This window comes from Haliotis asinina, chromosome 5 (genome assembly GCF_037392515.1).
Source record: "Haliotis asinina isolate JCU_RB_2024 chromosome 5, JCU_Hal_asi_v2, whole genome shotgun sequence".
Taxonomy (NCBI): domain Eukaryota; kingdom Metazoa; phylum Mollusca; class Gastropoda; order Lepetellida; family Haliotidae; genus Haliotis; species Haliotis asinina.
Window position 1 is genome coordinate 65,808,651 of NC_090284.1, and position 16,508 is coordinate 65,825,158.

The following is a 16,508-nucleotide window of genomic DNA, read 5'->3' on the forward strand; positions in this document are numbered from 1 at the left end:
TGCCCTGTAACAGATAAAACTTCGTTCATATGATATTCCAGAGGCAGAATGTATTGTTGCATAGAATGTTTTCATTCGTAATCGTAGGAATTCGATGTTTGGATTTGAGTTGGGGAAAAGCTGTACTGAAGGAACATGTTTCTGTCTTCACTGTTCTGACGACAGGACATGTGTCTACAAGCGCAAAAGTGAAATTACATCAGGCCACACTTGGGATGAAATGGTGCGACGCCATCCAATTCCACTAACAACGCTGTAAGAACCACATCATTCCAAGTACATGGAATGGTCATCCTCACGCAAAACGGCCTCAATGGACCGACATGTTTAAAGGTACCAGGCCTGCATCAACACACAAGGTGGACACACCGTGTGAACATCCGCGTTTGCATCGGATCGGTGAACTGTTCAAGTGGACAATTGATCTCTATCATACCATCAAAAATTTTACTATACATGCGAAATGATTCGTACTCGGCAGTGAAAGCTGAACACTGATTCTGTTTGTTGTTTGTGCATAACAAACAAATTTTGCCCTTGAGCACATATTTAACTTTTCAGTAATGAAATGTGTGTTTTTCTATTGACGTACACGAGACTTAAGACGTTTCAGAAGTTTTTGTAATGAATTTTTAAAGTTTAACACTCTTCATGTCACTAGCCAGTTCGTTAAGTATCCGTTCAACCATTAATTCAACATCAGTCAATATTACAACATTGGAACACACATACTGAACAATGTATGTCTTTCATTATTGAAAACTCTAAACCATACCTTATTGAGTGATAAATCATAACTTGTAATGTTTCGTTAACATCTGTAACATACAGATATAATGATTGTCAGCAACAAACAAAACACATGGCACAATAATAGTACAAATAAAACCTGCCACACACATATGCATATCTTTGTACAAACAACCAGATTACCTTGTACATTTTGTCAAAAATTGTTATGAAAACTTTTGATGTGAAAGAAACTGTGTATGCTCATTGGATTATACAATATATTCTGGGACGAGTATGGCGGGTGATTGTTAATTCTGGTTTGTAGAAAAAGGAATGATATTTAGCTGTTTAGGCATTAAGATATATGGTCGTTACATTCCTACCTTTTGGACAAAGGTATTTGTAAACAAAGTATTAGATGGCTTCTCTCCAACTTCCTCTGGACATAAGGTGGCTACAGTGCAAACCTCCTCAGGATCCTGAAGGAAAAACAATGGTAATCACTTCCAGTCATATGTGACAGTATAATCTATATGACTACTATAAGCTTTGCAAATCTTCACTTCACTTGAGTGGCTGAAGTTATATAAACAACACTCGTTTATGTTTAATTTTGTTCATAGGAAGAATGTGAATAATACATTAATGTCTTGCACTTTCACTTTAAGCGTTTGTATTCTAAGCATAGCAAGTGTATGGTAAAATACATCAGATCTACAAAATCCAACTCTAGGTCACAAAAAGGTTTTGTTATTATCGGTGTGTTTATACTTGTTCGTCAAGTGAAAAAAATTGTGAGATGATCTCATACCACGTTTTCAACAATATAATTCAACACCTCCGGGATCAGCGCGCGGACCTCAGCGGTGCACTAAAACAGCAAGATAAAAGCTTTGTACTAAAGTGCAGTACAATCTGACTTTCCTTCAATCAACATAAATGACAACATGTGTCGATTTAGGGTTGTGTATGTCGTTACAATAAAGTCATTTAATACGTCAGAAAAGACAACATCGACACATATTTCACATAATGTGCAATGCATGGCTACAGTATAAAACACACATATCATATACTTACGATTTCTTCCAGAAAGTAAGCAGAGAGAGTGCTGCAAACGACATCGTTGATATACCGTTCAACGGATTCCTGTCATAAAGAAGACATGCATAATAAATAAATGACGATAAATATTTTGATTTGTGCCCCTCACATCAAAACACACAAAACCAACATATGTCCGTTTCGATTCTTAAGCATCAGGTGAATAGAATTTCATTACTTTTAACTATATACGATAATTAAAATCAAAAGTGCACTTCAGTCTATGTGTGCTGACCTTAACTTCAACTGTGTCCAAATTGACAATGAAACCAGCAACGACTTCCTTACAGTTTGTACAAGCATCGTCCCCCTGAAATGGAAACGAATATCGTTTCAGCCATTATGTTCAAGCTTGAAAGCTCCAACGTTCAAAGTTTCGTGGACTTATACAATATCCTGATGAACATGGAATATAGCTGAATCACTGATCACGTTGTTACCGTTTGTACTGAGCTCTTTGTGGACTTCTTGAATTGACTGGTCAGCGTCTCGGGACACAGATGTGCCATACTGCACCAAACCTCAGGATCCTTAAACGCAAGTATCTTTCGTCAATTATACATGAACATCTCAAGCAGTAAATTCATAGATGCTTAGACAATTTACGGTGTATATAATTATCAAACATGTCCTTCATTACATCTAGGATATTCATAATTTCGTTTATTCAGAAATATATAGGTGTATTAGATGTAGAACATGGTGGTGTTCTTCGTCTTACCGCGTTTTCTACGACATACTGCAGAAGTCCTGGTACAAGCGCTTGAACAGCAGACGAACACTAAAAAAGAACGTTATAAGTTCAGACTTCGGAATTGCTGATGCAGAATGTAAACACGTGGCTATTTAAAAAAAAGTTGAGGATAATCAATTCTGTAATTGAGATGGAAGAAGCATAGGCAAGCAAATTATTTTGCATGACTCCTTTTATTCTTTAACAATTATAAATATTAAATGTTAAAACAATACCATTGAGAAAGAAGTCAGTTTTAACATTACTTATATTTGGGATGATACCTTCCTACCGTTAATCAGGTGCATGACCCTGAGGGTGACTGTTCGATTGACTCAACCTAACAATACTACAACAATCTGTACTTTTACTTACATTTACTTACTGATTACAACTATTTACTTACTGATTCATAGGAAACGTATGGTGAAAGGTAGACACATATTTCATTATTCAGGAATTGCTCTACCATTGTCTGAAATGTAAAGGAGATATTTACATCACAGAGATTCATAACACGTGACACAAGGTTTCAATCAATGACGTGGCGTGATTTCCGTAATCAACGAACCGGTCGTCCAAAGAATTAAACTCACAAACGACAACCTTCAATCTACATTCTGTAATCTGTGGACAGATGAATGATGCATGGTATGACTATAGAATAATTGGCGAAACATAATTGCATGTCCTTACACGTTGCCAAATATGGACAACAATACTGTTCGTGATATTAAACCCCTATAACCTCATCTTGCATTGCCAGGAAAACTAATCATTGCTAATTTACTTGTCATGGATAAAGAGCAATGCCTCTACTCATATCTCAAACGATTCGGCGTTGACATTTGCCGTCCCTAGACAGAAAGATTTATTTGACTGGCGTTTCCATTTTGACAATACGTGTAAAGACTTACCACACCCTCCACTGTTTCCAATCTTGCAAGCACTCCTGCAAGGATTTCTTTGCAGTTAGTACAGGTGTCGACATCCTGAAAAGAGTATGTAAGATCAATGTTGGGGATATTCAGTTTTTCTCACATATTGTATTTTGACGTAAATGTTCTGAAGAAATCAAGGCGCTTTTGATCATCTTCCGAAATCTAATATAACTGCCTGCAACATATGGTTTAGATTCAGTATAAACTGATGTTACATACAGACGGCTACCATACCTTTGCTTTTGGATTGCCTTTTTGCCAGTTGTTCCAGTTATCAGGAGGTAATACAGCTGAAAAATATATTGTGTGGATTAAATGTGATAGTAAATGATCTTTAAAACAGACATAGAAGAACGTACAATCAACGTACCATCAAATCCTACATTCTGCCATTCAAAATGCTTGCAGAAACCACACATCTGGCAAAGTTACTTTTTCCAGAATTTCTACAGTGCACGTTTATCATGTTAACGCATATTTAAAGTAGGAATGTGAAAAATATTTGAGCGCTGCTTTGGCTGGTGTGTGGCTAACTGGCTTCCTAGTACACGGACCGTGCGGCTATGATATGGCAAAATATCAGGCATAAAACCGAATACAGTTTCGTAATATAGACTCAACTCAGTACAATGTCAACCTACCAGAGCCAATGGAGACGCAAAGGCCAACGATGAGAAGTGTGGTATTCATTTTCGGGAATACGATATTGATGTCCAGTCAGCTTGTCTGAACTGAATGTCGTGCAGGTATATATACCCGAGCTAGGGTAGCCACGTGTCCTATCTGATGCCAATTACTGTTGTCATATATCTATTAATGAAACCCTATGGTCGATTAAAAGCACCTGCTACCTTTGTTTACTAAACGGTAACTGCTATTCTGGATGGTCAAAGTAACACATCAGGTGATGACAATGAATTTATGTTCAGCATGTTTATATGCTCAATTAGGTTCAATGGGGCGGATATTGTAAAGAGGCCGCATTGAACCAGCAAGACCATAACTTACATTTTGTATTTGTGTCGCTCTCTCTGTTTGTAATTCATCTCTTACTTCCATGGAGACACGTATCAGAGAATGAACTTTCTCACGGGGTGTCAGGAATGTTTTGGTATGCCAAAGATTTTGTCCGCTCTGACGATGTTGCTGCCGGAGCCGGAGAACCCTCCCGACGAGTAAACAATGGTGTACGGTGCCCTTACGAATGGCCCGATTGGTTTACGATGCTCTCAGAGGTGGCACATTATTTTCACATTCGCGTTTCCATCTTATGCCAACATCGGTACAATGTGACACCTGCATTAACAATGTCAATTGCTAACTTGTCTATCTCTCTACAAAAGTGCAATATCGCAAATAGTTTACCTGAAATGAAACTGTTTGGTGGTGAAGAATGGTGACTTTATCAGCAGCATGATTTTCCTTGTGAACTACTTTTGCAAATACTGGCTTTGAGAGGAGATATTTGCTTTCGATCAAACAGGTGCAACAGTTGTAACTTCGGCATAATGCGCAGTTTGTAAAAGTCAACATAGTCGCTAAGGTCATACACTTTCTCAGTGAGTGAGGGAGTAAAAATTTACGGTCACATCGTCAATATTTCTGTAATATTGCCATGAGATCAGTTAAATATAGACATAGCAATTATAGCAAGGTATATTGTAAAGACCTGTCGACGAAGGACAGTAAAAGCAACTAGTATATCACAGTAGCAATAAATAAAACTAGCATACATCTCTAAAATAGGATTGTAAATGAGGACAATATTAAAGAATGCTGGGGGTCGCCAGAAACTGAAGGTAGATCACCACAAGGGGGGCTTACAGTACTTTGGTTACCTGCATATACCCCAGCTGGATTTATACCGTCCCTTCGGCTATTGGCAATTGTCCTGTACTGTTCCTCAATGTATATATATGCTCTTATCTATCAAAAAGGACAATGTGTTATAAGCCATTAAATCGGATTAGCTTAGATGCTATGATTACACGATGCCATTTAGAAAATGGTCAAATGCAACATATGTCACACTTGGGATTTCACTTTCTCAGTAAAGTACAAATTCTAGTACTTTTTCGGTTGAGTCCCATCCGGGTTAGGCAGCTGACGTTGTTAGGCAGCTGACTTTGTGTCCTGGCGATTAAGTGCCTGACTCTGAGGGTGTGGGTTCGAATCCCGGATGGGACTACACCGAAAAAGTACTAGAATTTGTACTTTACTGAGAAAGAATGCAACACGTATTGAGTACTCCCCTGTACTCTGAAAACAAGGGCGTTAGGGTCATTTGACAGTTGTTCTTCCGATGCAATAATCAGGGACATTGACGAACTGCAAATGCTACTGTATACCGCATTCTGTGTGTCCGTGTATGTGTGTCTATGTGTCTGTGCAATCAGTGACTATGACAAGTTAACTGTACATGCTACTGAGTACCCCTTTGTGTGTGTGTCTGTCTGTGTGTCATACTTTAGCACTTCCTCGCGTTTCTGTGTGACTGTCTCTTACAGATACTTTGATGAATTTAAAAATCTATTCATATTTATCTGATATCATATTTCCTTTTTATTGGCTTATATACGATTATGGATATGATATTCACATTAAACCCGTGCACAATTTTGTACATGTAATCCTGGGAACGAAATATAACCACCCACCCCTGAAGCATAGATTAGGACAAGTCAGTATTTAGTACATAAAAACGTGCGACGTGTCAGAACGGCAGATACAGAGCAGACTGCAACACACATGAACTGTCTCACTACCATCGTGCAGCGCCCTCGACTAATCGCCCTCAAGCCTACGTGTTTAAACCTACACCCATACACACATTCAGACACGCAGATATTTAAAGGAAGCATACAGACACACAGACATGTAAATGAAGATTTCCTGAAGTTGACTGTACATTGTAGCAGTTACACTTAATATGTCAATGATTGTGGCAGCACCAGAACAACCGAAAATGATGCTGATGGGATGCCACTGGAGTAACGCAAGAGAACTGGCGTAAGTTCTACACCTCATTGTCGGGACTACAATCGGCCTATGTGATAAATACACTGTACTACCTGCCGATGGTGTGTAAGAAGGCTTCTGTAGGAAGTACATGACATTTCTCAAAACTGATCCTGCATTTATTGCATGGTTACTATAGTGTTTATGATACCTGACTTCAGTAATGTCTACTCCTTGCATATGAAGCCTGATTACCGGTACCTCTGCGAGTAAATAAAACAATCTTACCAGGATTATAACTAACCTGCCATATTGGAGCCCAGTAAAGATACTTTTAAGTCATTTAAGGAAGCGACTGTAAAGAGATGATAATCAACAATAACATGCACCGTGTCGCTTGTGTTTCCCATAGTTCAAATTATTATACAGCACAATAACTTCTTACTTCACTTACTATGTAGTGTATATGATATATCGTGTAACTCAGTGTATGTATATACCTGAATTGTCCCACAGCAATGATATATATAACTAGGTGAATAGATTTTGTATGAACCTGGTAAACTATCAGTAATAATTAGTAATTAAATCACTCGACTGGAACAGGTTGTGTATTGGACAGGTAGTGAAACCGGGAACAGTCATAATGGGAATGATCCGATTGATTGACCTGCCTTACTTACTTCTTAACTTAAACTTTCACTGACCTGCCTTAATCTGTGCTGCATAGGTTGTTGTTGCTGTTGCTGTTTTGTTCCTCTGTTCATTTCATTCTAGAGTGAGCTCTACCATAAGATGTCTATGTTACAGCTTCGACGGAGAAAGACGACAGGGATTTGTTTACTTAAAGAAACGCGTGTATGGCTGATGGACACTAAATAAATTAAATAACAAAGATTGCATGCATAATCTGTCATTTTTTATTTACGTGACGGATCAGTTATTTGTTTTCAAACATCTACACTAACAAACGCGTTTACAATTTAGTGGCACGTATGTTTTGTTTAATTGTCAACTTAGGCCTTAAACTATGTCTTCTTACTTGCGGGATCTCATCTACTGGACACGGCTTACACTAGAGATACATGATTTTCTCGCTGATCGTCCCAACAGTAGGATTTGCATAGCATGAGCATGAGCATGTGTCACTTCAAAGCGACAATATTGTACCTTTTAACACATATTATTCAATAAATGAATATGTGTTGGTGAACAAGTCTGCTACGGAATTTAAAGGAATACAGAATATGTTATTACAACTTCAGACGTTTCTGAAGATATTCAAACTCGACGTTTGGAATTTCTACATTTCACAGCTTTTATTGTATCCATCATTAATAGTGCTACCAATTACAACGGTTTAATAAGATCAAGTCTGAATAAAACTTAAAAGAGAAGGAAGGAACAGTAAAACTACCCACCGTTACAGTGTCGTGTAAAATACATGTGTCTACGATCATCTTTTTCGGGGCGAAATCGAAACTAATATATTTGTAGTTATGACGTTATAAAAAGCAATTACTATTCCAAAATACTCATCTTGCATCGTATGCGATAATGCATAGCTATTGACATCATAAGTGGATCAGCTGCTCGCAGTGCCTATACTGTTGTTAATTTTATGTAACATAAATAGAGGTGTTTTGAGTGCAGTGATGCCAACAAGAGGAGGCGTATGATGTGGAATGTGAAAGGTACTCCAGTTCATTACACAGTGTTGCCGGCACATTTTCATTAAACCAATGCCTATCAAGCGTTATAATAATGTGTGACAGTGACGATAGGTGACGGATATTCTCACATTTTAAATCACTTCGTGGAAGCGTGTCCATCCAAGTTTGCCTCCAATTGTACACAACGCTTTTCAGCCAGATGCTAAATGCATGGCATTAGTGTGGACATGGGAAAATACTAAACTATCTTTAAACTATACAAATGCAAAGATATGCCAACTACAGACCACGTGAGAAGAGCTTCAGCTTGAAAGTATTGCCCTTTTAACATTCTTATTACCATAACACAGGATATATTTTTCCAGATATTGGAGTGGGTGCAAGTCCAATTTTCACCTAACACATTAATAGGCCACTTTTTATCGTGTAATTGTGTATTAAATGTATTGCTGTGAAATAAAGCATAAAATGTGCTACAATGTTCTTGTAAACAGCTAAACAAGTTCATTAAGGTAATAAGAAACACAACTCATTTGTAAATGGCTGGTTATTTATTTCAGTTCACAAAAATAAATTCAACAGTTCATGGGTGAAATTCGTCATGGCTTCGTGCTGTAACTGTGCCAGGAAACTGCTCTGCAAAAGATAAAGCTTCATTTAGCTGATATGACAGATTCACAACTAAACTCGGAGGCAAAGATTATTGTGACATGGATATTTTTTTATTCGTAATTTTAGAAGAGAGATTTAAGAGAATTAAGAATGGAATCCAAGGAAGGGATGTGCTAAAACTATCGAATAAACGCAACCCAACAGTCTTTATCATTCGTATTTGCCAGGAACACGCCATGTTTGAGAAACACTGCCTTAAGAAGTCAGCAATACATCGCTCTGTAACAAATTCGACATGCCACGCCTTCACGAAATGACAGATTAATGCGCCACTTCAGTACCTCGCAGGACAAGGTTTCTACTTCGTTTAAGGTATTTACAAACAGTATTCGACACTTATGGCAAAAACAATCACTTTGAGGTGGTCGTAATCACGATCACATATCATGAGAGCTCCGAAGCAGGCTCCAGTCAGCCCGTAAACCCGTGTGACAAAGAAAAGAGGTGTATGAGCGAGAACAGTATGGTGACGTCTATGCGTGTACAGCATCTGTGCGAAGCGTCCAGTCCCATGGCCAATTCTGACTCCAGTCGGTGTCGGCGTCTCCTTCATTGAACAAACAAATTGCTATCGGCGATACGTCAGTGGAGAAGGGTTCTTTCTTCATTCTTCTAACAGTAGGACATAGGCGCACAAACGACGATTAAATCAAGCCACACATAGATTGACATGGAGAAACGTAATCCACATCCTCCAAACAACCCTAAAGGAAGTTCGCCAAATACTACCAAGGATATGGATGGATCTCTCCCAGTGGCATTCAGCGATATGTAATGCCCTCAATGTGGCCAATGTGTCAGCCCTACATCAACGCTGAAGGTGGGAATTATGCTTCAGGTCTTGTGACCTTGCTTGTGACTCATTTGCATAGGTTTTATTCTGATATAAATATACATACCTTGAAATGTGTATCTGGCCATGTAAATAAAATTAAAATAGTTTAACATTGATTCTTTGCTTTTTGTGCATGACAATAACTTTTATACATTCCATATTTGATGTTGTAGCTATTGAGCAGGAATGCGTTTATATGGCATTTTAAAGGAAACATCTAACATTACCTCGTTCCGTGATAACTCAGAACTTGAAGTATGTCTTTAAAATCTGAAACAAACAGACGTAGTGTTTAACAGTCACAAATACATTATGGAATCAATAACAGTGAATTCACTGATGCACTTTACACAGACCACGGGAATATGTATATTGCAGAACGATGCAAGGCGTTTTGTTCCCTTTTCGATTCAGTGCTCTCGAAATCGGACAATACTTTCCTTTTATACAGTTAAATAATCTAGACAATCAGCACAAAACATGAATCCAGGCGTAAAAGGAAAAGTAGATTTAAAAAAAGCAAGTTATGTGAATTGCAATCCTGTATTTCTCCTGCATAACAATTCAAGGTGTCTCCTTGTCCCTGGATACAATACTTTGTCACATACTCCCCTTTTGTATAGGTAGGAAAACTAGCGGTCAGATCATGGGCCTTAACATACAGGAAAATACAACAAAATATCCATCACATGACACTGGCTTGAGAATCACATTCAACTGGGCGTAAATGGCAAATTAATGGTTGGATGAATGAAGCACAGAAAATATGTGATGACACCTGGTGTTCACAGAAAGAATAAGCGTGGCCTATTTTGCCGGAGGCACCAGTTACTCACAAAGGCATGTTCTGCAAAAAGTACCAGTTGTTCGTTTACACGTCATTTATTATTATTGGTATTAGAAGCAAGAACGACGAGTTGTCTTAATGCTCATTTGAACAAGTTGTGCAATGATTCAAGTATGGCAGATTCTTGTTAGCCATGGTTGTTATATCATCTCCGTACATTCCTACCTGTTGGACAACAGTATTCGTAAACAACAAATCTGCTGATTTCTCTACACCTTTCTCTGGACATAAGGTGGCTAGAGTGCAAACCTCCTCAGGATCCTGAAAGAGAGAAAACAGTAACAACTTTCAGTAATCTATATGATTACTTTGCAATCTTGACTTTACTTTGCTTAGATGTCTGAAGAAGTTCAAATTCTGGTAAATCTTACGTCAAATTTTGCTGCCTTTTTGAAAGCAAGAATGTGGTTTGGGCATTGTGGGTTCACTCTTTTACAAGAATATCTCTACATTGGAAACATATCACATCTTACTATTGGATTATGGTAAAATAAAACCCATCTATGTGAAATTTATAAACCTCCATATGACTAAACGGCATTCCAACAATCCGTCACAAAATGCATATATATTTCTTCGTCGAGAGAATAAACTGTAAATTTATATCATACCACGTTTTCAACAATGTAATTCAACACCTCGGGGATCAGCGCGCGGACCTCGGCAGTGCACTGAAACAATAATATTAAAGGGTTTAAGTTCAGCACTGTCCGTGCCGAATCAGGGTTGTGAATGTCGTTACAATAAAGTCAATTAAGGCGTTAGAAAACACATCGAATATAACATCACATAATGTGCAATGCATTACCACAATAGAAAACATACAGATTATATACTTACGATTTCTTCCAGAAAGTAAGCGGAGAGCGTACTGCAAACGACTTCGTTGATATACTGTTCGACTGATTTCTGTCATAAAGGAGAGATGCATAGTGAATCGATCTAAATACGAATCGTTTGTGCCCAACATTAACACAAAAAACTAACACGTCTGTTTTGATGCTTAGGCATTAGCTGTTTAGAATATAATTACTTTTAACAATATAAAATGATTTAAATCAAAGTGCACGTCAGTATATATGTGCTCACCTTAGCTTCATCTGTATCCAAACTGACAATGAAACCAGAAACGACTTCCTTACAGTTAGTACAAGCATTGTCACCCTGAAAGTGGAAGCGAATATGGTTCCTGGTATTGTATTCAGACATGAATCTGTCTCATCACGTATTGGTCTCAGCTCAATAGTTGAAACATCATAAGCATGGCAACGCTTCTGTCTGTTGTGGAATTGAGGTACATAAGTCTCTAGAAAAGTGCGTACTGAGTTGTGATAACACCCTTGGTGTTTGTGTCCAGTTGGTTAAGTACTCGTTCCACCAATATGTGCAAGTCGGGGTTAGGAGTGGCCTTAAGCAACACATTCCTGTTGTAAAAAAACGAGTAACGGGATCGGGTGCTCAGACTCGTTCACATGGTTGACACATGTCATCATATCCTAATTCCGAAGATCAAAGCCCATGTTGTTGATCGATGGACTGTCTGGTACACACGCTGTTATTTAGACACCGAGACCATCAACTGGAATATTCCTGAGTGCGGCGCTAAACAACAAACAAACAATATACATGCGTACCTTCTCAGTGCTTAACAAACCCTACATAAATCTGAGATACCGTGATGAATAGTTCAATCACTGATCACGTTATTACCGTTTGTACTGAGATCTTTGTAGACTTCTTGAACTGTTTGGTCAGCGTCTCGGGACACAGATGTGCAACGCTGCACAAAACCTCAGGATCCTTAAACACAAACCTCTTTAGTCAATCATAAATTAAATGAACATCTTAAGCGGCAAAGTAATGGATGCTTCAATATTTGCTGTATACACATTTTATCCATATTTAAACATGTTCATATTTAGGTCTAGGCTATTCATAATTTCATACAGTTACAAATACACCCAATCCTCACTGGTTTCTGCGTGTGTCTTAAACATAGAAAAGACAGTTCTCTGTGACTTACCGCGTTTTCTACGACATACTGTAGAAGTCCTGGTACAAGCGCATGGACAGCAGACGAACACTAAAGGGGACAATACATGTAGAATGTTGGTACCACATACCATATTCAAACTGTATTCAAACGTTTATATTCAAATAATTTGCACTAAAACATAAACACTTGAATACTTATTCGTTTAAAGGTGAAGATAATCCATTCTGTGATATTGATGGAAGAATCATGGCTGAGCATTATTATCTTGTGTGACATTCGTAATTTTTCCATCACAAGGGATAAATGCTTCAATGTTACAACAATACGAGAAAAGTGCTGGAATGAACATTTTTGTTATATTTGAGATTTAGATCGCTGACTTCGGGTACTGTCAATACCAGAATCTAGCAACAGAACTAGAAACTGCACTGTGTGGATATATCTTCAAACATTTACTTACTGAATCATATGTAACGTATGGTGTCAGGTATGCACATATTTCATCCTTCGCGAATTGTTCTACCATTGCCTGAAATGTAAAGGAAGTAATCACAACAAAGAGATTCATTTCACATGTTGCACAAAGTTTCAATCACTGATTTATAATGACGTGGCATATTTTCCATAATCAACAAGTCGTGACAAAATACAATTTAAAAAGGTCTACCTTAAGACAATTCACATTCTATTTTCTGCACGTCAAGTTAGCAAATGTTATTACCTCTACATAAGAATATTTATTTAAACCATTATAAAATCTGTTCATGCTCTGAAGGATCCAAACCTTTAGCGAGACATTTAATAGATAGAGATTCTGCTTTTAAATCTGATTTTTCTTCTGCTACTTGTTAAGAGTACTGAACAGTGTTTGGAAAGTTAAGGTGCCGTTATCCAGGTTCAGGAACGAGATGCCATTTGATCACAACTTCACGGTAGATTTCACAACAATCTTTAAGGCATGATCATGCAATCGCATCTTAGCGGTTGGATCATTCGAAGGACGGCTTTGTATGAAAAATGCCCGCATCCCCTGATGGAACCTCACCAACGACAGCTGAACGTGGTTTATTCCATCCACGACGGCAATGACACAGGCGATGGCAGTACTTGCTTCCCAGTCAGACTATAGACTAATAGGTTGAATTGAAATAATGCCCTTATAGTTCGCTATATATGGACAATAATACTGTATGCGAAATTAAATCCCATATTATCTCATCTTGTGTTGGCAGTAAAGATGATAATCATTAACGAAATTACTGGTCTGGGAGAAAGAGACAGATTCTTAGAAATATCATACACAATTCCTCATCGAAAATGTTGAAAATTTATTTTTATTTCAATGACTACGCTATATATACCTGAACATGGGCAGCATGGGCAGTGGACGTCCACACACCATAAGCTGAAGATAGGTGCCCCCGTGTGGATGGAAGGTAACTTGTACTTGTCACGGACGCGATAACACGATACCTCCACAAAACATTTGGTTTCGTCTTGACAGAATCGCAGAACTGAGGTATATATTTCGCTGGCTACTCTACAGATAAAGCACTGGGTTGGTATTTGATAATACGTTCTAAGACTCACCACGCCCTCCACTGTTCCCAATCTTGCAATTACCCCTGCAAGGATTTCTTTACAGTTCGTACAGGTATCGTCATCCTGAAAAGAAAGGAATATATCTCATCAATGTTGTCAATACATGCTATATATTAAATCTTATAGTCAAACATTCAGAAGCTATTCCGAATTTTTTTATCATCTCTCAAACAAAACTTGCCCTTATACCCGTGTGACATATTTGGTTTGTTAAGTGATAAACTGAAGATTATGTTACTAACAAACCACTTGTTATACCTTAGCTTTTGGATTCCTCAGTTGTCTGTTGTTCCAGTTATCAGGAAGAGATATGACTGAAAAATACAATAAGTGTATTAAATGTGATAATAAATGACCTGGTAAACAAGCGCAGAAAAACGTCCAATCAAAGCACCTTCAACTCCTTGCCTCTTCTATTCAAACATACGTATTTCGAGACCTTCTATTGTCTATGATCTCATTGCATACTAACTTTAGCAATATGAAAATAATCAGGTGTTTTTCAATATTTTGAGTTCTTATTTCTGTGGCTAAATGGCCTCCTAGCACAAGGAACACACGGCAAGGATGAAAAACGACGTGATCACACAAGTCAACTACGATGTTGTAAACATGTCAGGCATACAACTGAAGACTTGTAAGTTCTCACAAAGTCAACCTACCCGAGCAAATGGAGACACACAAGGCAACGATGAGAAGTGTGGTATTCATTTTCAGGGACGTCCAGTCAGTTTGTCTGAACTGAATGTCATGCAGGTATATATACCCAAGCTGGTGTAGCCACGTGTGCAGTCTGATGGCAAATTAAAGTTGCCATTTATCTGTTAATGATACTCTATTGCAAATTTAAAACAGCTGTTACCTTTGTTTAGTAAAGGCTGTCTGCCATTCTGTATGTTCAATGTGACACATCAAGGTGATGGAACTGAAATCATGGTTAGTATTTCGCTATGCTCAATTAGGTTTATAGGAAACGTATTGAAAAGAGACTGAAATGAATCAGCAACGTCTCGCGTCCGTGAACCAATTATCAAAAATAAATTGAATATAACAACGCTATTCGAATATAAACTTTAAACAATTTTCGACTTGTGAACATACATGTAGTAAGTTATAGCATAACTTTCCGTCTATAATGCCTCACAGAATTCACACTAACTTTTATATGTTTCTCAACTCCACAGAAGTCTGATTTGGAATATATAACCCTACAACCTTGTAGTCTTGCCTGGTGAACACAAACGGTTCATAGGGATGCCACTGTTCTGACGTCTGTGGTTATTTTCATTTCTTGTCGCCATTTCACGATTCCGACAATACCATCGCCATGAATGTTCATATGAATCCCCTTGTAATTATATGAAATCTGGTTTTGTGGTAATCAGCACATCTCACGTAATTCAATTCAACGTGTGTTCAGATGCATACATGTTCACTTTGGAAATTACACGACAGTAGTGACTTAGCCTGCTATAGAGGTATTTCGCGGGTTAGTTGCTTGAAATGTTTGAAAAGTGTCAACCCGAGTCCATTTTTAAACGGTGAACACTAGCCTTGTCCTACAGCACCATACGACTTTGAATTTTGTGCAATTCCATGAAGGAATGAAAATATTGGATTTAACTGTCAGTTCTTCAGAAAGGCGGGAATTAAGGGTGTCAACTTCTGCATTGTCAATGCATACTCTCCTAAACATCTTTTTATTCACAATATTGGAGTTGACATCCACAAATCTTGCTTTTTTAAGCATGCGCTCCGTTTTCCTCCCGTTTAGGAAAACTCCCATTTGTTAGACATATCGTTTAATGATTGAGTGCACATATGTGGAGCTTCTCCATCCCACAGAGAAATTGGGAACAGCTCAGTTGATGAAGAGTACCCACAGGCAGAGTTACTTAATGCAGATGACGTTCGTTTAAGAACATTTATTGTTTTCAATAAAGAACATCGATAAATACAGAAATAATGGAATAGATTATCAAAGATAAGCTACTTGCTGAAGGCCTGCCACATCATGCCATCGTGACGGTCACAAAATGCAGTCAATGGTGTATAAATACATTCATATACATTACATTTAAACAGATCAGATTTTATGATTTACGATGAATTAGGTAGATAGCCTATCACAATATCCGTAAAAGTAAGAATTCCATCAAACTGGACTAAAATGCTATGTTGTAATCGCAAATTAAATACCATTTTTCATAATGTTATGTATGATTTATATTCTTCAAATGCTGATTTTAATGTTTCATTGTTATCAGATGTCACGTTTATCGCATCCTACCGGATACTGGATTGCATTATATTTGGCTCAACCTGTCTGTACCTACCAGTGCTTCGCTAAAACATGGTTTATTCAATCTCATTGATCAACTTAAGCAGTTAAATGGTATTACTATACACTGTACT

General features: G+C 37.8%; 2 protein-coding genes across 2 annotated transcripts in view; both read right to left on the reverse strand.

The window, feature by feature from the left end:
* LOC137285088 (zinc finger protein ubi-d4-like) overlaps positions 1-16,508 on the reverse strand; it is a 283,874-nt gene that overhangs the window by 41,898 nt on the left and 225,468 nt on the right. The window lies entirely within an intron of this gene.
* Positions 148-14,804, reverse strand: LOC137283978 (prosaposin-like). The gene is made up of 11 exons (XM_067815646.1): positions 14,756-14,804; positions 14,352-14,407; positions 14,082-14,156; positions 12,952-13,020; positions 12,519-12,578; positions 12,206-12,295; positions 2,072-2,146; positions 1,813-1,881; positions 1,544-1,603; positions 1,116-1,211; positions 148-174 (listed from the first exon to the last, which is right to left on the reverse strand). The coding sequence occupies exons 1-11, from the start codon at positions 14,802-14,804 to the stop codon at positions 148-150; spliced, it is 726 nt and encodes a 241-aa protein (XP_067671747.1).